The 25634-nt window shown below is 33.8% G+C and overlaps 1 protein-coding gene across 1 annotated transcript; it reads right to left on the bottom strand.

The window, feature by feature from the left end:
- Window positions 1–1429: 1429 nt before the first annotated feature.
- Window positions 1430–25634, bottom strand: LOC106666843 (pro-resilin-like). The gene is made up of 3 exons (XM_014394324.2): window positions 25504–25634; window positions 16087–16302; window positions 1430–1848 (listed from the first exon to the last, which is right to left on the bottom strand). The coding sequence occupies exons 1-3, from the start codon at window positions 25516–25518 to the stop codon at window positions 1513–1515; spliced, it is 567 nt and encodes a 188-aa protein (XP_014249810.1). The 5' UTR covers window positions 25519–25634; the 3' UTR covers window positions 1430–1512.

Here is a 25634-nt window from a genome sequence, read left to right as displayed (position 1 = left end):
CTTTCAAATGCTTTGGCGTCATTATCGACACAGACCAGGAATGGGGATTATCATTGTACAGAGTAGAAAAAATAATCAACCTTTTAACCGTATCAGCTAGGGTATACTGTGATTACAATGAGCTGTTTCCATTCTAACTTATGGAGCACAAGACTGGGATCATGTTGTTATAAAGCTTTAAAACGAAAAGAAAATTCGCCGAGAGTAATGCTTTGATGCTCTTAAAAATAATTACGTTTTGTCGAACAATTGGACAGCATTCGTGATTGCCAGAAGGCCGAGTGGTCAGCTTGATGCTCTTGGCCCTAGACACTCAAATGATCAATCACCATCCCAAATGTATTAAACAATCTTTATGTAAGGTATTGGTTGAAATGAAAAAGTGACTTCGATCCACTCGGACACCAACTTCCCATCTCAACACATCTTTTGAATTTTCCCTCCTTTTTGCCATTTTTCAAATGTCGTGCAATCAGGATTTGATTCTCGGCGACAAATGAAATGGGCATGGAAAGCTTTAGTGAAGTTATGCTTCGTTGTACTTATTAAATCCATTATATTTTGTGGTCAGATTGACGAAATAACATCTTTAAATTAATTAATCTTTATATAAGTTATTGGTCAAATAAAAAAGCTAGAAGTCCGAGCGGATCGAAGTCACGATAGCTCAAGGTGGTATAGGAGCGGCGTATTTAGCGAAGGTCGTGGGTTCGAATCCCACTCGTGACACTACCTTTTTCATTTCAACCAATATCAAGATTAATTATTTGAAAGAAGTTATTTGGTCAATCGGACCAAGAAATATAATGGATGTATTAAACATTGTATGTGAAAAATAACTTTTAAGATTTTCATATGCTAAGTGTGGTAACGTATTCCGGTCTGTTTTTATTAGGTTTTAAAATAAGTATTTTTATGTCATGATAAATTACGATTGATCGGTTTTATTTTCAATTGACAATTTTAAATTAATATCCAAAGTTGCAATACTGTGTTTGAAATTTGCATTTCAAAATTAATTGGTGAGACTGAATTTAATGCAGTTTTAACTTCGTTTTGAATCTTTTCTTTCTCATTCCAACCATCTTCTATTAATAAATAACATTTTGAAACTAGTCCAAATTTTAAAAAATATTGACCAAACAGTTAGCAGACCCCAGAATAAGCTAGGGTAGTTTGTGCTATTTATTCCAAAAATAAGGGGTTTCCGATATTTACTATGATTAATGAGGTTTGCGTTAAACAAATTGTAAATATAGACATCTAGCAATTTGTTACACATTTACCCATAAATATAACTTATTTAAACTTGCTTTTTAAGTCTCATTTCAAACGTGTTTTGTTACACATATTTATAATAATTTATAAGAGGGTTGTTTTTCTAATATTGATTTCAAATAAAAATAAAAAGGAAATAAATAATGAGAAGTTTTAGAAAATAAACATAATTTATATATTAACAATTACAATATAAGGTCGCGAGGTCGTTGTCCGTTCGTAAGTTTGTAAGTCTCATCTCTTGTAGCCGCCGGTGGAGTGTCCGAAATCTGCTTGGGTGAATTCATGTGGATCTGGGTACTGGTATCCGCCTCCGTTTCCACCGCCTCCTCCGCCATGTCCGTGTCCATGTCCGGTGGGTTCCGGGTAATGAGCCTCGCCTTCGTATTTAACGTCTGCGTGAAAACCGGTCTTCCAGTCTGCGTGGTATGTCACGATTTGCGTCCTACCGTCGGGAAGCACGACTCTGTATTGTCCTTTGACATTGTGGCCATCGCTCGACTCCTGCTGGCCGAAATCGGTTCCGTGGTGATGGTCTTTCACTGAGTAGCCAAATTCGTATGGTTTAGCCTGCAACAAATCGTATAAATAAAATTAGAACTTATGATTGTCCAGAAGAAAACGTTTTTAAAATAATAGACCAATTTTCTACATAAACCTAAAAATATTCTTAATCGAGAGTTGTGTATTTAATTTATTGGAATGAATGTAATTTATTAGCGTGAAAGAAAGGGAATGTTTAACCACGCCTCGAAGAATATCGAGTACTCTGGAGAGAGTGCCCGACATCTGGAGAATAAAAGTAAGTAATTAGCGAAAATGGACTGGGTTCAATACCGCACCGAGGAATATGGAGTACTTCGGGGGAGAGATCTAGACGTTCAAGTGACTGCAGTTTAAAACAAAACAGCATGAAAGACCAGAAGAAGAAGGAAAATACGCAGAGGCCAGCGATGCCCTCAGCTGTTTGTCGGCCATAACCTCCCACAATAAATAAGTACTGCTAGGAACTAACACCGATCAAATTAATTTGTTTAAAAAAACAGTTTAACAATAGAAGCAGAGAATTTGTGAAAAAGATTGAAAAATTGTATACATCAACAGCTGTGTACCCTCCAAGTGACAGAGTAGGAAAAAGGAGGGAATAATAGACAGAACGTTTTGGAAATGGCGAATAAAAGATAATAAAAAACATCCGTTATAATTACAAAAAAATTAGTCAAATATTGAAAAAATATTTTTCGGCATAAATAATTTCAATTGGGTAAATTTAAAAAGATATCAAGATATTTAGATAGAAAGGTAGATAATCTAGTTAGTTAAATAGTGAAAGATTATGATGGCAAAAGAAAATTGTCGGATATCAAAAGAATACTAAAAATAAAGGGAGATGAATAGGTAGATAGTGAAAGGATGGTAGATTAAAAAATAAGTATAAGATAGAGAGTTAGAGAGAGAGAAGAAAGAGAGAGAGGAGAGAGAGAAGGGAGAGAGAGAGAGAAAAAAAGAGCGAGAGGGAAAGAAAAGAGAGAGCGAGAGAGTAAATTAAAAGAAAGTGTGCGAGTAATTGAAAATAAGATAGAAATAGATGGATATTGAACCAGCACTTTCATGCGGGTCCGTCTAGACTCGCGGATTTTTGATGTTAGTCACACAATCAATCTTTTATTTTTCTTACTGTCTGTCCAACCTATTTTCTCCGTTGACATGGGAAGTTTGTTATTATCAATCGTACATTTTTAGTTGTAATATTGAGCATTGTTTGACTTGCTGCCATGTCTGCTTTTATAGAGGTTCTACAATAGATTTACTTAGGTCGCATTGGAGGAAGGATTGTCACGATTCTATATCACTCCCCAACCTTATATCATTTTTTTAAAGTCTGCTTTTATGTTGTTATTTTTTTTTTGTAAATGTTGTTTTTCTACAGGAACTTCTACACTGTGAAACTTTATGATACAAATTAGCTTTTTAATTCACTATTTAAAATTATTATTAAACCGGAAACAATTTAAGTCAATAAAGAAACAAAATTTAGCTCCAACTTTATGCTATAGATGTTTCCACGACAAATCCGCCGTACCGAAGTCTGCAAGAAAAACAATCCTTTGTACGTAAAACGCGTAAATTTGGATGGTACTTGAGAATTTGTTCCGCTCTGGACTTGCTACAGGAACAGGAAGTTGTAAACTCCTAAAATTTATGATAGAAAGCTTAATAGGGTTTGTGAAGAGTCATTTCTACTCGAGGCGTACTTCATTACACAATTTTCTAGTGCGGCTGCGATGACGAAGGCCAAACTTTTATGTACTAGGAATACTGCATATTTTACAATTATCCCAGGCTATTTTTTAACTATTAAGGAATGTGCCAATTTTATATGAAAACTACCTGTTGCATGATAAAAATTTCCAAGTGTATCTGGAGATTTGTGTCGTCAGCAATTTTCCTTTTAACCCTTGAATTATATAACATCTAAACTGTAGAACAGTGGATCAATTAAATTTACAATAAAAGCAATTAAAGCTTTCACCCGATTCTCTCGGCATGAGACAAACTTTTCTATTACTTCGGTTTCAGTTATAGTGCTGGAAATAGAAAAAGCCACTTAAAAATTTAATATTCTTTAACGGATAAATATTGAATGAAAAATAAAATATGCAAATCGAAGTATTTGAACATTTTAAATTTGTTTTAACGATAATCACAATGAATAAGTTAGAAATCTTGTATTAAGTAATTTAGTCAGTAGCGACCATTTTGACCTACCTATCTTTCTTGGTTGCTTTGTCAGAAGCGTTTCAAAATTTTCCCAATTTTCAGTGTGCCTTGCGATTTTTATGAAGTCACATGTCTTTTATATGGTCGTGAGGGGTGGGTTAGTGTGTCAGCGTTTTAGCATGTTTGCCGGTACTTTTGGTGAGTCAATTGCCTAGAAGCCTAAAAACGTAGATCCATCAGACGATCGGTTAAGAATTAATCCTAGGTTCAATGAGATACGTATTCGGATATTCTATGACAGAGCCATGTTAAAACCCTCATTAATGAGACAATCACTGTAACTAATGTCAGAACTACTAAAATAAGACGTGCCAGAATACATTAACAGCTGACAGGGCTATTACAAACTCCTGACGGATATGGATAAACTCGGAATTGCATAAACAACACTGCTAACAGGAAGAAAATGAAACAACAGAACATGAACTTTGTTGATTTGAGGACACATGAAGGCTGAGATTCTTAAGAGAGTCAAATCTGAGAAAGGCAAATCAAAAATTGCAAGACCTGAAAGATATACTCGGCAGGCTCTTAACAAAGTTTTAAGATCTGATAAAACGGCTTAAGTTTAACGAATAGTTCGAGCTAATAATTGTAATTGAATCATATACCAATTATGATCACCATGTGACTCTTTGCACCTTAATCTTTGGCAGATTATGTTTTTCTATTGTTCCGGTAAAGCATCCGTAGGTGATAACGCGGCTTGCAGGCGTTAAAAATACATTAAAAAATGATCAAAATTAATTGGCAGCGTCAGTGGGTCGGATTAGAGAAGAAGGTCTTCCGTCGCATGAACACGGCCGATGGGAGGCCCACGGAGGTCTGAATCATTGAACAGGGTTCATCTTTCAACCGATTAAGAAGGCCATGCGAAGTTTACACACGGACAGTTAATTTTAGGAGAATGTTTATGTAGAGACATGTTACTTTATTTGTTCCATTTAATTGAAGGGTGTCAAACTTTGGTTCCTAACACAGAGAGTGTAAGAAAAACACCTGATATGAGATTTGTACTTGAACAAGACAATGCTGTTTTATTAAGTGTGGCACTGATAGATATGTTGTTTTGAGTATATTCCGTGTAGATGTATTTATTAGCCTGAATTTTTAGTGTGAGCGATGGTTGAATTTTTTAAAATTGAAAATTAAATTAATTTAATACTCCATCGACCATCTTTTAACAATGTTTAAAGGACGATGGAGGAAATCGAGTACTTCACCACCCAACTTGATTGAATAGTATGGAAGTTGGCAAGAATGTATTTTGGAATGAGTGAGTGGGTGTCTTGATTTTAAAGCTAAATGTGTTGGGGTTGAAATTGATCCTAAAAGTTGACAGCTCGTGCTTCGCGGGATGGGTAATTCATAGTATGTGCATAACCAATATTTTTAAAAATGGACTAGTACGTGCGACAATATTTGGACATCCAGTGAACTTGTCGGACCAGGAAAATATTTGCGATTTAAATATAGAGTGACAATGTTTAGAGAAACCACTACACTATGAAAAGCTGTTTACTGAGCCTTTTCATAATTATTTTTCATCTCATGTTCATCAGTTGTCAGTACAATTAACGAAATTGCATATGTGACGAACCCACTGTTTTGTGAGTCGGCAGGTCCAAATTAACAGAACAGTTTGACGACTTACTTGATTTTGTTATATTAATTAAGATACACCGTGGTGAAGAGCGTGAATCAGCACGCGCAAATACACAACATCAACAAAACGACACAAACATAATTAAGCAGTACGGGGCGTAACAAGTCTCCTATTTGTATGCCGTTAAGGACTGAGAACCTACGTGGCCTCCAGCGCACGCACGCTGTTTATTTAACGTCTTGAAGAGAATAGGAAAATATTTGGAAACTTGCGACAAACAAGCCTCTTAAGCGGGGAGTTAAGGAGTTTAACTTGCATTAGTATGCCGGGTGCAAAAACTCCCGACTACAGGATCTGCCTATTTTTGTTTCAGCTCCTGTCACGATGTTGTTCGAATTTTTCTCTCGATCCTCGCGTTTGTAAAGCGCCCTGTAAATAAACCGTTGTGAACACGAGGCCTGTTAAAATTCTCACGTTCTGTTTGTAAAGCGGTATCAATGTTTCCCGACACCTACGCCTTTTATTGGAGAGAAAAACGAAACCCCTCTTCCTTTGTTATTGGGTAAACAGCAAAAAAGGAAAAAATCCACTGTGGATAATTTAAATAAAATTGTTTGAAGAGTTTGTCGTCCCAACTAACTGTCTGCAAAAAAAGGATAAACGCCAGTCTTTAATTAATCAAATAAAGCTAATTTTGTTTTTCAACCGTTAATTAAATTTATGGCAATGGTGCCTGTTTTATACGTTAAAATGAATCACTAATGCATTACAATTTAGCCTTTTAAATAACTTAAAAAAATATATTGAACCGGCACACGGGCACTTTTGTCAACAAAATGACTGACAGTTTTTCACTGAAGATGGCGCAATGCCGAACGCGTTTTAATAACTCAAAAAAAAGTGAAGACAGACCCAGTAGAGCCCATGTGCCGGTTCAACGTGAGTTCACCAACTCGCAGACGAAATCCCATCATCTACTTAAAAAATATGTTTTAAAGAATGGGAATAAATTGTCAATTATAAATTTTCAAAAAAAGTTTGTTGCATCAAAATGTTCAGTTGCATTCGAGAGGCTCTATTCCGTATGTACGATCATCGTGGCCTACCTAACCTACGCAGGTTTGATTCTGTTCATTTAGAAATGTGTGGCGTTTAGTTACCGTTACTTAATGATTATTTGGAGATCGTGAGATATCTGGTGTGACGTAGGTTTTGGAAAACCATTTTCTTTGTCGTGCCAACGTTTCGATCTTTATTGAGATCATCTTCAGGGCTCAAAGTGTTTGTTTTCCGTGTAGATGAGTCATTCTTGGCTGTCGTGTTGAGGGTGCCCACGAACTCCAGATTATCTTGGCTGTATTGTTGAGAATTTGACACTACTGATTCATACAAGCTCAAATCTGCATACGTGTGAACGTATGCTATTACATCAATCTATCAATCAGAGAACTTTTTGTTGAAATGCAGGTATTTCCTACTCATATCAAAAACAACTTTAACTTTACAAATGCCACACTGACACAACCACACACCAGAATTAACGACATACATAAGGCCACAATACATTTCAAAAGAAACATTTTAAAAATAGAAATCACTACCAGCATTAAAAACATTAAGACATTAACACAAAAATTGCACCAATTAAGACTCAGTGCCGCCAATATATCTACAGACACTTTAAAAAAATTCTTCAAACATCAAAAAGATGCGTATCAAATTAAAAACAAACACACCAAAAAACTTAACCTCAATCAAGAAACAAACACCTTATATTACAATTGGTTTCTAAAACTAACAAAAACTAACATTTCTCCAGAAATCTGAAACTTCCTATCACCAACATTCCATTGGGCACTCTCAACACGACAGAGAAGATTGACACATCTACACAGAAAACAAACACTTTAAGCCCTGAAGATGATCTCAATAAAGATCGAAACGTTGGCAGGATAAAGAAAATATTTTTCTAAAACTACGTCAGACCAGACCGCATCTCACGATCTTCAAATAATCTGTTCAGTCAGTTCATTAAAGAACTATCAAAAAAACTAACAGTAGAACTACTAAATCTAGAACCACTTATCACTAAAATGGGATTATTAACTGCTGACTGGACACTGCAGACGCCCTGAGACTTATGTATAAAGTCGGAGTAGCAGAAACAAGTCAGTACATAAATTGCCATAAAAAACAAGAAACTACGGAACATGTCCTCTATTGGTTGAATGCACATTCATGATTAGATTCATACTCCCGAAGAAAAACATCTCAGGCCTGAAGTACACACGAGGTAATCCTTAAGATCAAACTATAAAAGCATAACGAATAGCTCCAAACAATAATGCATATTGCACACAAAACATATTGGTCAAGGTGCGTAAGACCCTACAGAAGCCTACTATTTTAACTTCTATAGTTTTTGTTATTTTTCTTTTTAATTTGAAAAGAGTTTGGAACGATGGTTCATGGTTTGGGTAGTGTTAATTGTTTATATATTTTCAGTGATCGGCAGCGACTGAATATTTATCTTTAAATCCAATGAATTTAATTACCTTTTCACGTAACTTTTAATATAATTACAGGCGTATAGACCTTCTTTAATTTAGTATATTAGTATCAAAATCTGTCAAAAATAAAACAAGCAGGACTAAGAAAACAGAAACAGGTAAACAGAGGTATCAGTTTTATGGAGTGAAAATAAATGGACACCAAAAATTCTTAATCAGATCATACATTGCACAATTCAAACGATATTGCATATGTACTACATTTATCAAAATTATTTTTCTTATTTATCATTGTAGTTTTGCAATTTTCAATAGATTTTCGTGCAAATAAGGGCTCAAGTAGGCAGAAACAAGGAAAATAGATTTAAATTACGCATTTACGCATTAAATTCATTAGATTTTTTTCACCCAGACCCATATTTTAACCATGCGTTGTGTAAAAAAACCGAACATGCATCGATAAAAAATAATTAGGCTTTACCGTTTCCTGCATTGTACGTTCGAATAAAACGGAACTGGTAAATAATAGAGATTACTAAAATGTCAGAGCCCTCCTTTATGTCTGATGGCTCCTCAGCGATTTCGCATGTCGTGCATGACTGAACAGAATCCTAAACACGTATGTCACAACTGTTCCACTGATGTACAGGGCCGCATCTTTCAGCGTAACTGGAGCTTTTTAAATGACTCTACGAAACCAGTTGCATCATTTTTTTCTGTGGGAACGAAATACATTTTAAGCACCACTAAGGATAGGAAAATTTACAGCGTGTATCTTCATTATCAAAAAACATGGAAACGTCAAGCAAAAGAAGGTAGGTCAGGTTTATTAGAAAAATTATGTTGAATATATTATGCGACGATCTATGAAAGTTAACTTAGTATTTTAAATTTATTTAGCAGCCTCTTTAATTAATATGATCTGCATGAATATTTATGTATTATTTGAAGAAATTTCTCCTAGTTCGTATGGTTTAATAAATAGAAAATGTTGCTTTATGAGTAATTAAAATTTTTTTATGCGATAAGTATTTATCTACCATATTTACTTGACCTTCATAAAAAATTGCAACAAAACAAGATATTTTTATAAGTATTAAGATGATCAGAATCAACAATTTATCATATAAGATACATGATCTGTATTACCTGTTTAGACAAATGCAAGAAAAACCCATCTGATGAAAACATAAAACAAAATTGGCAAGCTAATTTTTATGTATGAATTTCTATTTAATACATTTTTGCTTGATACTAACACTAAAGTAAATTTATATTTTTTGTAGTAATTAACTTTTTTGCTATTTAATTTTAAAACTTCATTTTTTTTTGTATGTTATTGAACATATACTGTAGCATGGAATTTTATTTTTTTAACAAAAGGTTTTCCACCTCATGACATGAGTCCTCTTCAGTGTTAATTTATAATTGTCTGTCCCAACCATGCATGTAACATTGTAAATTAACACTGAAGAGGACTCGTGTCATGTCGAAAACGTATTTTTAAAAAGTAACATTCCATCCTACAGTATATGCTCAATAACCAACAATACAAATAATGAAGCTAAATTAAATGATCATGTAAAATATCTGCTTTAAATTTATATAATTGAAGCTATTTAATGCTTTCTTTCTGTTTGTAGTTTCACAAAAATATACAGCGATCACTGGCGGACCAGGTCAATGCAAGTAAATGTGTGGTGTAAATAATACGATAAGTAATTTCTATTAAGAAAAGTTTATAAAATTATGCTCGCTGTTTTAAAATAATTTGGTTTAATAAAGATTAATTTATTTTGATAGTTATTTAATTGCAAATTTTTATGATAAATTTATTTCTACATTGTATTTATTTTATAATTTTAATGTTATATTAAAAGACCTATTAAAAAAATATAAATCACTTTCCTCGCCGATATTTCACAATGTATCCCCTTGATCAGGACATCAAAACAAAAATAATTACTAATCTGGTCACTTCCATCAACTGTCAAAATTAACGTCACGGTTTTCCTCTTGTTAAACAAAAGACCCACCCCGTAATAACGAATAAATGGCCAGATCATTGTTTCAATTATCAAATTTCAAGGAACACAATGGACACCGTTACCTGATGACTACAGACCAAGGGGAAAATATCTCAGCATAAAAGCTTATCAGGTTTGTCTGATAACAATGGAGAAAGACAAAAAGAAAAAAAAAGAAATAGACAGAAAACAAAGCATTAATACAATTTTGCATACAATAGTTTTGCCGCATTATTATAGCGGAAACGGGCCCGTGGCTGGACAGGAAGAGAGTGAAATGGCTTAGCCAATGGAACATTGACCATCAAAGAGCCATCTGTACGACTCTGTAATTTTCCTCTCGTTACCTACAACGGCCGTGTACGCAACCGGTCACCCTACGTAACACTGCCCGGCCGTCCGATTAATTTATTTAACAACGGAGAAAGTGTAATTGGCCGGTTGATTTTATGTTACGCGCTAATCCGCTCGTGCCCCGGTTAACGGACGCGCTATTTTATTAATATCGATGCACCCTCGTTCCAAAAAAGAAAAAAGTGTGGTACTTTCTTCCTTAGTGAAAGGTGAAACAGGTTGTTCATGAAATTTTCATAGGCACTTATCTAAGTTTTAAGTAACACTTTACACTAATGCAAGCCTACCTTCTTAACTCACTTCTACTCATCCATTTCACGAGAAAAATATATAAATTCTTTCATTTCGTATAATTTTATTTGAGATAATACGAACAATACTGTAAATCAAATCGGAAAATAAACTTTCTTATTTTTTTTACATATTAAAAATAATGCAGCGATACGCGCGTTTGGTAAAGAGGTAATCATTTGAACAGAAGAGAGTGAGGGAGGGAGGGAGTGAGAGAGAGAAGGGGTGAGAGCGAGAGAGAGGAGGAGAGAGAGAGAGAGAGAAAGACGATGAAAGAGAAAGAAAAAGAGAGACTGAGCGACAATCAGATAGATAAATAAAGAACGAAATAACGAGAAAGAGAAAGAGAGAGAGAAAGAAATGAATATCGGCTTAAAAAATCTAGCAAGTTTAGATCGCGAAAGAGAGAAAGATTGAGAGAGAGAGAAAGAGAGAGAGTGAGGGTTAGAGGGAGAGGGAGTGAGAGAGAGGGCTAGGGGGAGAGAGAGAAAGGGCGAGAGAGAAAGACGAAGGAAGAGAAAAAAAGAGCGACTGAGCTACACTCGGTTTAAAAAATCTAGCCAGTTTAGATCGCGAACGAGAGGGAGAGAGAGAGAGAGAGAGAGTGAGTAAGAGAAAGAGAGCGTTTGATTGTTTTGCACCTGGAAAGTTAAAGCATGTAATCATTCCTTTATCCATTAATTTGTTTAGTTAGTCTAGTAGCATATTTTGGACGTATCGATCGTGAACTCTGGTCCAATGTGTGTGTGTGTGTGTGTGTGTGTGTTTGTATGTTGTTGTGTGTGTGTGGTAATCTGTTTAGTTAACTTGTTTTTCTTTTAATCCCCTAGACTACTGGCACATTAGAGTTATTTGGTTTTTTCCCTGGATAATTAGAGTTATATTCGCCCAAGACCAACTTTGAGTTGAAAGTGGAAGAGAGAAACGTGAAAATGATCAAATATTCAACGCTGATTTTCTGTCTGAGAATATGTAAATCTATCCACATTTTAATTGTTTTTTAAATATTTCTGGAGCAATAACTTACATATATTGTTTCGATCTCAGCTTGGAAAATTGATATTAGTCTTCTAGAGGTTTCGTTAGGTGAAAATTTTGATAATAATAAACATAATTTAGATGATATTTTGTAAATTTTGCAGTTGTCATTAACAAGGAACGTAAATATTGTCGTTTTGATTAAAATCGCACTACGCTACGTGACGTTTTTCTCTGGCATTTTTCTTCATTCGTGTTGTCCGGGTTTTTGCGTCCGCGCGCAAATTTCAATTAACAGGGACTGCCGGCAATTAAAATGTATCCGTCAACTGAGTAATAGCATAATTAATTTTATTTAGGCCCGTTACCGGGCGAAATGCATTTCTCAAATCAGTGCCCGCCAAGATTAGAAGCTACAGCTCCCTGAATTTACGACCGACAATAGAAATCCTTCAAATAGTTAACGGAGGCCAGAAACCACGTTTCAATCCAGATAAGTCTGGATGAACGATTAATAACATAATTATAACCGCTAATAATCAACAGTTTCAGAAAATTCATTAAAAACTATTAACAGCGAAATCCCAACAATTCAAATAAACTAATAGTTTCTTTCTTTCAATCAATTAATTTTTCTTTCTAAGGTCTTGGTTGAGATAAAAGATAGTATATAAATTATTATAAATCCATTTACGTTTTCGTGGTCAATTGATCAAGTTACTTCTTTCAATCAATTAATTATTCTTTCTAAGGTCTTGGTTGAGATAAAAAAGTCAGTGTCACGAGCAGGATTTCACCGTGAGAGGCCAATCAAATGGTAAAGTAGCGGCGTGTTTAGCAGAAGGTGGTGGGTTCGAATCCAGCTCGTGACACTGACTTTTTTTTATCTCAACCAAGACCTTAGAAAGAATAATTAATTGATTGAAAGAAGTAACTTTGTCAATTTACCACGAAAACGTAAATGGATTAATAATAATTTGTATACTACTGTCTTTTGAATATATTTTTCTGATATTCAAACTTTACAAATATATATTTGTTTATTTATCTCTTTTCCCTTCTCCAATATTCTGTTTTTTCCCCTTCCCTTTGTTTTGCCTGTTATTTTATGATGTACATGCGTTTAAATTTACTTTAATCAAAGGAGGGTCAAGTTTAGCCAAACGACTTTAATTCGTGATAGTTTACCCCCATTAATCTTTTTAAATTTCAAACTAATTAATTTCATGCTGTTATGTTATTTATATTTATTCGAGGAAAGATCAGATGCACGAGAGGGAAGTTTTTCCACCGTCTCTCAGTTCATATTTGCCTTTGCATTATAACGGGCTCGAGGTAAATTGAATTTGCATTTTATACTTCAAAGTGTTCATAATGATTCCGTTCATTATTGTACGGCTTCATTAAAATGGAGTTTATTATGCAGGTCCTCTTTGACACTAGTTTGACTTGATACGACTGAATTAGATGGGACAAAGTGGAAGGAAATTGAAGCCCTGTAAAAAATAAAAATAAACTCCACCAGTGGTCCTGAAGTCCACAGTTAAAATGTCATATATGGTTAGCAAAAGCATAATTAAAATTTAAAATACTATTATTAAAATCAAATTTTAATAAATAAAAACCTTTGATAAACAATTTCTAAGGGAAATGATTTTTTTAAAAAGAATTATTAATACAAGAGTGTTAAAATAACAATAGCCCGACTCATTTCGGACCTGAGCGAGATCATTGACGATGAAGTCCCCCTATAAAAATGCACCGTAAAAAATAATTCAATCCCGGGAGCCATGAAAATTTTATGCTTTGAAAGGGCGGTCCTTTTTAAGCACAATGGCTTTTTTACTACTACCTGGTGCGCTTTGTTTAGTAGTTCGGTCGCATGACTTTACCCCCCTCCCCACCAAATACACGAAGTTGGGTTGATAATCTTTTGATATCATGGGTTTCCTTTCATTATTGAAACGCCATGTTTGATTAAGCCGGTCATGGAGTTGTCAGTTCGTATGATTTGCGTGAATCCGTCTATTATACTGATACCTACTGAATTCAAATAAAAATGTGTAGTGATTAGTGACCGTTAATCGATATTTATTTAGAAATTGTGATATGCGGTCTGGTGTGATGTAGGTTTCAGAAAAACATTTTCTTTATTGTGCCAACGTTTCGATCTTTATTGAGATCATCTTCAGGGCTCAAAGTGTTTGTCTTCTGTGTAAGTGTGCCAGTCTTGCCAGCGGGCACTCTCGACACGACACGCAAGAATGGCAAAATTACACAGAAGACAAACACTTTGAGCCCTGAAGATGATCTCAATAAAGATCGAAACGTTGTCACGATAAAGAAAATGTTTTTCTGAAACCTACATCACACCAGACCGCATCTCACGATTTCTAAATAAATATCAAATGGACATATTAATCAAGTGAGATATTCGAAGAACATGCACAGATGCTTACAAGTGGGGCTTACTATATTAAAAAATAAAGAATTGAAGAATAGCTAGTTTAACTGCTAAATGTTTTATTAAAGAAATTTTATGTTTAAAAAATATCCCCCATCGTACTCATTACATACCTATTTAATTCTATTATTCGTATAACCTACTTCCTTTTAGCTTGAAAACATTCCTATATCCCTATCTTCTTAAACCAAAAATCCAACATATTGTACAACTTCATGTAGGCCTGTTTTGGGTAATTTTTTGAAATACTATCGAAAAAACTTCTTCCAATCCTAAATTGTCAAAATATAGTCCCCAACATCAATTTGGTTTTCGTAACTGTCACTCAACCATGCAACAATGCCATCGTGTGGTAGACATTATTTTTTCTCGTCTTGAGGTAGGGCAGTATTGTTCGGGAATCATTCTTGACGTAAGCCCTGCTTTTGATCACGTTTAGCACGGGGCTTGCTGTGCACGTTCAAAGGTATCCTTCTTGCATAATCTCGTACTGCACAGATACCTCAAGTACCGATTTTTCAGAATCATTGATGGTAAGTCTCTGTTTAAATATTTTCCCGTACATGCTGGGGTTCCTCAGGGTAGCGTTCTAGTTCCGCACTATACCAGGTGTACACAGCTGGCATACCATTACATCCTCACCACACTCATATTTGCTGACGATACACCAATAATTCGCTATAGTCCTATGACCCTGTCATTTCCACTTGAAACTTCCAACACTTCGCCCTACTAGAATTTTGGTGTGAAAAAAGAATAAAATTAACACAGACAATTCCAGCCACACTAGCCTTCACTCTAAAAAACGTCTATCCTCTCGTATAAATAATATTACTGTCCTAACTGCGGACTACGTTCCGTACATCGAGAAAGTCTTGAAGTGGACGAGCTTACACACGACTGAAACGTCAAGAAGTTATAACATACAGGTATTTTGCAAGTCACGTACTAATTTACTTCTCAAAAATAAGCGGTTGTTTCACAGCATGATAGATAAGCCTATATGGACTTACTGACCGGAATTGTGAGGTTCAGTCAAACAATCCAACAACCGCCACTTCCAAACTGTCAAATCCTTAATTTTACAAAAAAAAAAATCCCTGATGGTCCATTTTATTTATAGAACGAAATTACACATACAGAATTAAATATTTCTTTCGTTCAAGATGAGATCCACTACCATTATTGAAAAAAATAACAAAACCCTCTCAACGAAATCAGCACATTCAAAATCTGGCATCAAATACCCTCCAATCCTTCTCGCGACTGAAGAGACGATGACCTCGAAATCTTGTACGCAGTGATAAGAGAAGTGATATTGACACGAGTATTAATTAACCAGAAAACAATTTAGTATCATTGGAGTACTTCTAATGTGTACTTTCTCCACTCTTCCGGTCAATTTTGTGTGTATTCCCTGTCTAATCGTTACATGCTACCGAAAAAAAAGATGTCAGAGCTTATTCTCTCTCTCTCTCTCTCTCTCTCTCTCTCTCTCTCTCTCTCTCTCTCTATCACTCTCACTCTCTATCTTTCTCTCTCTCTATCACTCTCACTCTCTCTCTCACTCTCTCTTTCTCTATCACTCTCACTCTCTCTCTTTCTCTCTCTCTATCACTCTCACTCTCAACACCTTTTTTCTTCTTATCTATTATCTATTTTGCTAAAGCAGTTACATTTAAATTTTAGAAACAAATATTTAGACTGGCCACACATTTTTAGACGTTTTCTTACTACACTAGACGTATTCCAAATTAAGCCGTTTTGACAAAAGCATGTTAAATGAAAAATAACTACCTCATGGTGTTCTTCGTGGTGGCCACCTCCGTAGCCTCCTCCGCCACCTCCGGAGCTGTAGCTGCCGCCTCCCCCATGGCCGAAATCGCCACCCGAAGAATAGCTAGGATATCCTCCACCGAAATCACCACCTCCTGATGGCACGCCGTATGTCGTTCCGACACCTCCGCTGTAATCGGCGGCCGCGGATGCCATTAAAGCTCCCAAAAGTAAAATCTGAAAACATAATATATTTCTCAAGCCTGTTTTTGTTATGTACATAAAGTCAAATTGTTAAACTACTGTATGCCAGTCAGAGATTGGCAATTGTTGCCGAAGTATTAGTTTTCGTTTTGTTTTTCTGAATAGAGACCCGGTTCAACTCCTCGCGCTGCACTCGTAATTTTCTTCGTAAATGTGAAAATATACTATATGTTATTTTAAACACGCATCTCTCAAGAGATAATACATATAGATAGGTAAAATGAGCTTACAAATAGGTTCGTACTTCAAGTTTGATGAATTAAATAATTACACCACTTTATTTAATACCTGTCATACAATAACAATGTGAAAATTAATCTACCCTGAGATCAAGAATTTTTTTTAAAAATGTAGAGAAAAAATTGTTTAAACTTGATGTCAATGACCTTAAAACGTTTCTACTTTTTTAATTTATTTATGTAACAACAAAACAATGGAAAAAAGAAGAGCTTTAAATTATTACATCCGTGAATTTAAGATGAATAGAGAACACTCTTCTGGGTTTAAAGGGATCAAAAAGGGTTACGTAATCTATTTTGATAATTTAGTTCTCTTCGTTTTGATCGTTAATTGTGTTTGCTCAACTTTGATTGACAACTCAATTGTTCAAAAGCGTTTCTGAATTGATCGAGTCTTTGGCTTACAATAGATCGAGAAGTTGGGTATTTACTGATTATTTCAAATCATCCTAGTGTTTTGTGTCCGTCCATGATTTTACACACAAACGTTTGATCTAGGCCTTGTTCATCACTTCATCTTTTTGTGTGTCAAGAAATAGCCTCGTCTCATGACATACAGATCCAGCTACCCTCAGATTTGTTCAAATGCATGTTAAGTTTCTGTCTGATGTATTGTGTTGAGCTTGGGTTATTTGTTACAGAAGCTGTATGGTCACCATGAATGGTCGAAACACGACCTATTTGGGTCTTCCAAATCAAAATTTTAGCTCGTGTACAGAGCAAACCTCTTACCGAATGTGCTTTCTCCTAGAATGTCCTCACCAAACACATTACAAATTTTGCTATTTTCCCTTTTGCAGTAATCAAAAATGCACTTTGTTTTCCTCCTTTTTAAACTTAAAACAACTTTTAAAACTTATAAATCTCGAACAAAACTGACGATTGAAAGAACATAATTAATCTGCTGTAAAAGTTTTTTCAAATCAAAAGGCTAAAATGAATTATTGAAAAACGCCATGGATCTATTTTACAACCCAATAGTTTATATTAACAATCTGAAGGTCATAAATATAATTAAAAGCGAATAATTTTTGTTAACGTAGGCTTGAATATAATTCGCGTTGCTTCCTCACCCCGATGACCACACAGTGAAATATGATAATTTATGAGTTTATCTTCTTGTTGTCGATACCCTTATAAGTATATATAAGTATAACTGTATATTAAAAATAAAAAATAGCTAATTTGAATGAAATAAAATGAACCATCAGCTCCTTCGTCAAACTTTAAAGGGATCCTACAGTATCTAATTAATTATTGCCATTGTTAGCAAATATAAATGTATATACTTACCATATTAAAACTTATGGTTTCAAGTATGATAAATTTAAGAGTTTAGCTTAGTAGAAAGAACGAGTTCTATCACCCGCCAAATGTACGATACATTCCAAATGAAATACAACAGGGGTTACATTCCTCACAATGATTATTCAGAAATCATGAGATGCGGTCTGGTGTGACGTAGGTTTTGGAAAAACACATTTTCTTTATCGTGCTAACGTTTCGATCTTTATTGAGAATCCAGGGCACAAAGTGTTTGTTTTCTGTGTAATTGTGCCATTCTTGCGTGTCGTGTTGAGAGTGCAAAATGATGGAATTGGAAAAAAAAATATTTTTTGCTGTGGGGCCCATTTTTGATAGAATAATGTAACAATACAATTTGTTTGTAAATTTGCAGAATTTACAAATTAAACCGCGAGAACGACTTGGTGACCCCAAAAGCCGGATGCACCGAAGCTGAATATTCCAGTATGCAAATATGAAAGCTTGTCCGGAATTGACTTTCCCAGCGGGCAGCACGTTACCTCCAGCCGCTATCTCGACCATGCGCTGCTTAAATAGTTCTAGATTTCGTTACTTTCGGGTTTAAGGGACGGCGAAATAGGGAAAAAGCGGAGCGGATTCCGAATTGGTGCAGAATCAATTTCTCGTTATTACATGGAAGCATAAAAACATGGCATTAGGAGTGTTGCGTAATTGTCGCCCGCTAGGAACGGAACCTATATTATATCCGGGCGACTGGGTAAATAACTTTTGAGTTAATGAGTAAAATCGTGTCGGGAATTTTAATAATCCAAATTTCGTGTAATTAGCGGTCGGAATACGTGACGGAATTATTATGGAAAGCAGAACGCCCTGTGATTTATTTATTAGATAATTTTTGTATCTCTAACGTTGCATCTCTGCTGTCGGATACACCAAAAAAGAAAATGACAATGAGAAACATTCCTGGTGGCATTAACTACATTATTATTTGTATAATATGAACTTCATTATTATTACATTGTCTATTTTCAATGGCTAAAAATGGTATAAGTTGTAAATAATGCAAATAATTTGCAAATTTAGAAAAGCTTAAAATTACATTGTCGACAAGTGAAGTTACTCCCAAATCATTTTTATTTTCATCAAACATATTATGTAACAAATAAATATTTGTTTTGACTTGGTAATAGTTTATTTATGTGTAAATGTTGCACGCATTAGATATTCCTGTACATTTTAGCCACTTCTTTTCTGGTCGACTAAAATTTTGTTTAGTTAAAAAAAAAATTAAAGCTACTATGGTATTAGACAATACACTTTTATATTTTGTTTTAAGTGAAAACAGTTAACCTTATTGTATTTCCTATCCTAGCTGTATTTGTCTTAAAGATGAGTCAATTTTTTTGCTAAGTTCTCTTGTATGCCTCACACTTTGTTTAACCCAAATACACAACAGAATATGGCAAAATGCTGACACGCGCCTCACAGATGAAAACAACAAGGAGAGGAAATTCAAAATTATCAGAAAACAACCAAGCTGAGTGGGTTCAAAACCCCGTAGACCATAAAGAACAAACGGCACCGATATGTAGTTCCTAGTAGTAGGTTCATACATTATAAAAAGAAAAAGGTAAAATAAAGAAAAACAATGAAAAATGTAAGATATTAAGATCTTTTTCATTTGCTACGATTACAGTCGATTATTCATATTTTCGATTTGAATCTTCATAAAGAATATTCTTTCAATTAATCAATCTTTATTTAAGGTATTTGTTGATAAGAAAAGGTTAGTGTCACGAGCGGGATTCGAACCCACGATCTTCGGCTAAATACGCCGCTGCTCTACACTTGAGCTATTGTGATTTTGATCCACTCGGACACCAACTTCTCATCTCAACCTACCTTTCGTATTTTCCCTCCTTTTTTGCCATTTTTCATTTCAACCAATGCCTTAAATAAAGATTAATTAATTGAAAGAAATTACTTGGTCAATCGGACCACGAAATATAATGGACTTATTAAAGAATATTGTGGAAAAGTAACAAAATTGCTTCTCAACTCTTTCATTTTTTTTCTTTGTCACGGCAATTAATTTAGTAATTTAAAAATATCATCTTCATTTGCAATTCTTTTATAAAACACAATTCAAACGACGATTTTTAAAATTAGTGATTACCGGGAATGAAAAATGGGGATTTTAAAACAATGTTCAGAGAGAAATATCTTGATGAAAACACAGTGACCCACCGTCCTCAACTCCAAAATCCGGATTACAGCTCATGAATGTAATGTCGTAAATTTTGAGGCATGGGAAGAAGGTGGTTAATTTTGAGCTTCTTTTGCCCAACCAAACCGTTAACTTTAGTTCGGACTGCATTCGATTGGAGAGATTAATTCATTTGACCGGCATTGGCTAATCACATTTTGGTAGTTTTTTTACCATCTTGTCATCATACTGAGATGTGCTCCTTATTAACTATAAAAAAATTCACTTACTGGTGGACTTCAGAAAACACATCGCACAGGTTAACGGCAGAAAATGTTATGGGAGTAGTTACAAAATTATATAATATGTAGTGGAAAAAATTGTTCACGTATTGTTGATTAATTTGTTTACAACTGACATTTTTATTGACGGACTTATTTAATCCCCCCCCCCCGTATTATACCAAGAAGAAATTATATTCGTCAATGATTGAACCTTAACGTGATTGAAATTAACTTCTCTTCACCCAGACACCGAAGTTCAATATTTTGAATGTAGTTTTGTTTAGATAATTGCCTGATATCAATGAAACATTCGTAATTTGTATTAATGAAAGAGTGCAATTTTTACCGGCCTATGCGGGTTTTCCTTTATACTTTATTATTTACACGTTACCTTGTTAACGCGAAGGTCAACAAACAAAAGGACCGAAGGGACGTAGATAAACTTTCCTCTTCAAGAAATCAGACTGATCTTTTTAAAAATAACATTTTACTATTACTTTTGTTTGTAGTTTAAAATTTTTCAACTGTATACATAATAACCCAAACGTTTTCGGACTTCTGTATGACATAAAGTACTTGACTTTAATCATTTATTATTCGGAGATCGTGAGATGCGGTCTGGTTTGACGTAGGTTTTAGAAAAACATTTTCTTTATTGTGCCAACGTTTCGATCTTTATTGAGATCATCTTCAGGGCCTAGGATTTATAAACATTGTTTAAATTTTACAATGTAATGAATTTCATTTTTTTAATTTAAAATTTTCTAGCATTGTATAAACTCTTTTTTTATTTAAAATTGTCTAGCATTGTATAAACTCATTTTTTTATCTAAAGTTTTCTAGCATTATATAAATTCCATTTGTTTTAATCTAAAATTTTCTAGCATTGTATTAATTCCTGTTTTTTAATCTAAATTTTCTAGCATTGTATAAATTCATTTTTTCACATCCAACATGTATTTGTAACATTTAAACAATGTTTATAAATCCCAGGCCCTGAAGATGATCTCAATAAAGATCGAAACGTTGACACGATAAAGAAAAATTTTTCTAAAACCTACGTCACACCAGAGCGAGTCTCCAAATATTCATAAAATTAAACCTTATGGTGCTTCTTGGTAAATATCTACGAAGTGCATTATCCATTTAATATTGATAAGAAATTTTTATTTTCGTTTCATAACGGTTATTGTTTTGAGAAAGGCAGAGTTAAAAAAATATTTTAAATATTTTAAAAATTATTTGTGCGTATAAGAGAAAGTATTTTTTCAAATATTTCCTTTCTCTAGTTTGAGTTATAAACAAAAAAAAATTATCAGGAAAACACTATCATCTCTGTTGTTACAGTTGGCGGCTACGATAAACAGGAATAGTCGCAATTTTCCGTCAAGCAGCTCTCCTGATATGGCTTGGTCCGGTTGAAATGCCAGGCAATTTCAACAATTCCAGTACTGCCGGGGCATATCGATCCTAATGAAATTTCCATATCCGCATAAATTCATTATAATCGGTAATCAGAATGCGATTTACAATATGCATGCGACTGATGAACATTAACGCAAACGGTGAACTTTGTTTTTCTAGGGTTTTCAGTTGAGGGAGGTACAGCATCTGGAAGACAACAATTTGCACTAGTTGTTTTTGTAACAGCTCAGTGTAAAACATGAATTTCACCTAATATATTATTAAATTGTTTAGTTAAATTTGCAACTTGGTATTCAAAGAATCAGGGATAAAGAACATTTGAAAGAAAGAAAAACAATCAATTCCTTCATCAGCCTTTCTGAAAGATACATTTATTTTATCAGAACTTTGAAAATGTTTTGCTTCAACCATAATTTTTAATATTGTGAGAAAATATGTTTATATTTTTAACCGTGTAAATCATTAGAAATCATCAATATCCTGATGAAGGGAATATGTCCTTCCAAAGCTTGACAAACAAACTGATAGTAGTTGACATACTTTGAAATTCGTCAAATATCTATTTCTTTTTTTTAATGTTATTTATACTTTACTAGTTTTCGTGGTCCGCTTGACGTTATGTATACTATTATAATATTAAAACTGGTATCAATTACATGAAGATATGCTTAAAACTGTTCAAAAAATTTAACTGGTTCCATAATTAACTACCTGTTAATTATGACAACCAGACCCATATTGCAAACGTTGAAAACATAATATATACACATATACCAGATGGAATAATATGCGTTTAGAACTAGATTGCTGATTTTTAATAATATATTTTTTGTTAAACGCCGAATGAGATACATATAAAGACAGATAGATAGAGATAGAGGGACAGAGAGAAGTATATAGAGTGGGAATAAAAGATGTTCAGACTGCCACTCCGACAAATAAATAGATAATTTTAGAAAGAATTATTAATAAAAGTGATAGAAATGTAACAATAAATGAATTTTTTATAAGAGTGAAGGAGATAACAGAAACAGCAATAAATACATAATTTGTAAAAGCAAAGCAGAAAGATGAAGGAGATATAGAAAGAGAGCAAGAAAAAGAGTGAGTGAGAGAGATAGTATATATGAGAGAGAGAGAGAGAGAGAGTGAGAGAGGGGGGGAGAGACAGGCAGAGAGATAGAGAAAGAAAGTGAGAGATAGAAAGACAAAGTGAGATAGAGAAAAGAGAGATAGATAGATAAATAGATAGATAGATAGATAGATAGATAGATAGATAGATAGAGATAGAGAGAGAGAGAGAGAGAGAGAGTGATAGAGTGAGTGGGGGGAGACAGAGAGGTACAATGAGAAAATAAGAATTTTTTCTGGAGATGCCACATTTCCAAATTTCAAATTTCTCTCTGTTAAAATTGAACAGCTTTAATTTTTGTTTTATATTTATTAAGTGTAACCCCTAAAATACTTCATATTTACGTGCGAAAATTTGTAATATGTGCAACATACATGCAAACCTAACTAAATTGATTACGATTGATTGATCCATGAACCCGTGGATCTTAGCTCATTATTATTCTCGTCATTCGGTCTAGACAGTTAATACCACTTTACGTACAATACTCCTTGATTAACTAATTTAGATCAATTAATTAATCAACAATTGAATTGAATATCATAAAATATTAATGTTAAATTGTCATGGAAATACAATTATTTGACCAATTTTGTACATGTGTAAAAAATATTTATTATTTAAAACATTATTTTAATTTTAATACGGAAGTGTAATTGAGTTTTTGTAGTTTGATGGATTAAATGTTTTTTTAAAATTATTGTCTATTTAATCATAACTTGTAATAACTTCATTATTTATTTAGTAATTTATCTTATTATAACAAATTATAAAGAATTTTTATTGTCTGCACAAATACAAATAATATAGTGTAGGAGGTTATTTCATAAAAAAGAACGATGTGCACAAAATTTGACTGGACTAATGGAAGTTCAAAAGTTGGTCAGCAAATTTAGCGAAAATGTTTGTTTAAGAATCAAGCATGAACACACGATGTTCAATTCTGTACAAAATTAGTTTAAGAACTAATTATGATTAGCATATGAGATAGTTCAATGCCTATTCAAATACTATGTTCAATCAATATAAAATATTCACATAAATTGTACACTTTCCTCACACAAAAAAAAAATAAAAAAAAATATATATATATATNTATATACGTATATTTTTTTTTTTTACAACAAAAAATTTAAGGGCAAAGACAGCAGTAGAAACTATAGCACCAGCGGATTGCAAGTAATAAAGAAATTAAAAGAACACCCTTAACGAACGTTTTCTAAATAGAATGCATTTTTTTGTTTATGAAACAGTTACGTTACGAGTATCTTGAGAGCGAAACGTACCATTACACTTATGCCTGTAATTAGCATAACTGACTAAATACATCCTTATGTAGTTTTTTTACGTAAAAACAATATAAAGGCCCTGATTTAATTTCCTCGTCCAGCTTGATGAATTTCACATTTGTTTTTTTTTTAATTAGAAGCATGGGAAGCATAATTTATTGTAGGACAATGATCGATAAACGAAAGATTTATCTGAAAAGCTCACGGCCTGCAGAGATAATACTTAAACAAGAAATATTGATGGAATGAATTTTTTTTTGCACCAATGTTTTCGTATAAATTCAACTGCAGAATAATATATGATTTCTATTGATTTTCAGTGATCGTTGGCATGCGATTATGGTTATCTTGTAAATATAAACAAACAAAACTCCAATGAAGGAATTAACTTTACTATCTGTGAAAATAATCCTAAACCTTCATTCTTGGTATTTTTCTGTCTAAAAAGACTAATTGATTTATTCAACTAATTCACATCTTTTATATGTATGTTCCAACTACACTTACGATAGTTTTTTAAGTATAGATTTTTTTTATATAAACCTCACACGCGCATAATATCCATATTATGTACAGAAGCCAGTGATTAGCTGATTGTTATCGAAAAACGAAAATTTCTAATAACAGATTTACGATGAAGAAATAAACTAAAATTAAAAAATCCGTATTTTCCTCTCTTGGAGAAGAGGCGGATCGAAGTATTTTTGGTTAGGACGACGTGACCGAGTGTATGTATGTTTGCGTGCTTAGGTTACTTTTCAGCCTAATTAAGACAGTACCGAAAGTACATTACTTAAACTTTAAACCTTTTAACCACAAAGACCATTTTACGAAAATTCAGGTTGACAAGTGAAAATAGTTTCTGCGACTGGCAAAGATGGAAACAGAAATTTTGCTTTTTTGATTAAATTACTTGCATAGAAAAGTTCACCTTAAAACTTTAGACACAAACAAATGTTTAAATTTATTAAATATATATATTAAATATTTCTGGAGGAAAAAAGGATGATGAGATGACATCAGATGAAGTTTTTGTCGTTAACAAAAAAAAAAAAAAAAAAAAACATGCGTTGGAAGACTTGTAGAACTTTGTTTTCCATGTTCGTATTGAAATGTAACAAGCTCATACTTTAAGGGGTAAATGGAAAATGTGTTTGGTAGCGTGTCTAATCAAAAGAGGTGTTCAACCATGGATCATTCACTCGTAAGCTCTAAAGCGATGTCGATCGTTTAATCCCACATCGTGTTGATTCAGTCCGGGGTTAAAGCCGATGCACATAAAGTCAAAACGAAACAGATAAAATGTAAAAGAAATGTTTTCCACACTATTTACCTTGACGTGTGCCATGTCCGAGGTGGAAACGAGAATCTGCGAGCTGGAAAGTCCCCCGGTAGGACTATATACTCGGTTGGAAGGGGTGGGACGAAGAGGGGCGATCTGCCGACACCAGAGATCGGCCGAAA

This window comes from Cimex lectularius, unplaced genomic scaffold (genome assembly GCF_000648675.2).
Source record: "Cimex lectularius strain Harlan isolate CLEC.00 unplaced genomic scaffold, Clec_2.1 scaffold404, whole genome shotgun sequence".
Lineage (NCBI taxonomy): Eukaryota > Metazoa > Arthropoda > Insecta > Hemiptera > Cimicidae > Cimex > Cimex lectularius.
This window is presented reverse-complemented; position numbering and strand designations above follow the sequence as displayed.

What these genes read in the sequence shown, in the direction of transcription:
- LOC106666843 (XM_014394324.2), bottom strand. An exon ending in ACCACGAAGAACACCATGAG is followed by an intron (nt 1,849 to 16,086) that starts GTAGTTATTTTT and finishes GATTTGTTGCAG; the next exon opens with GCTAAACCATACGAATTTGG.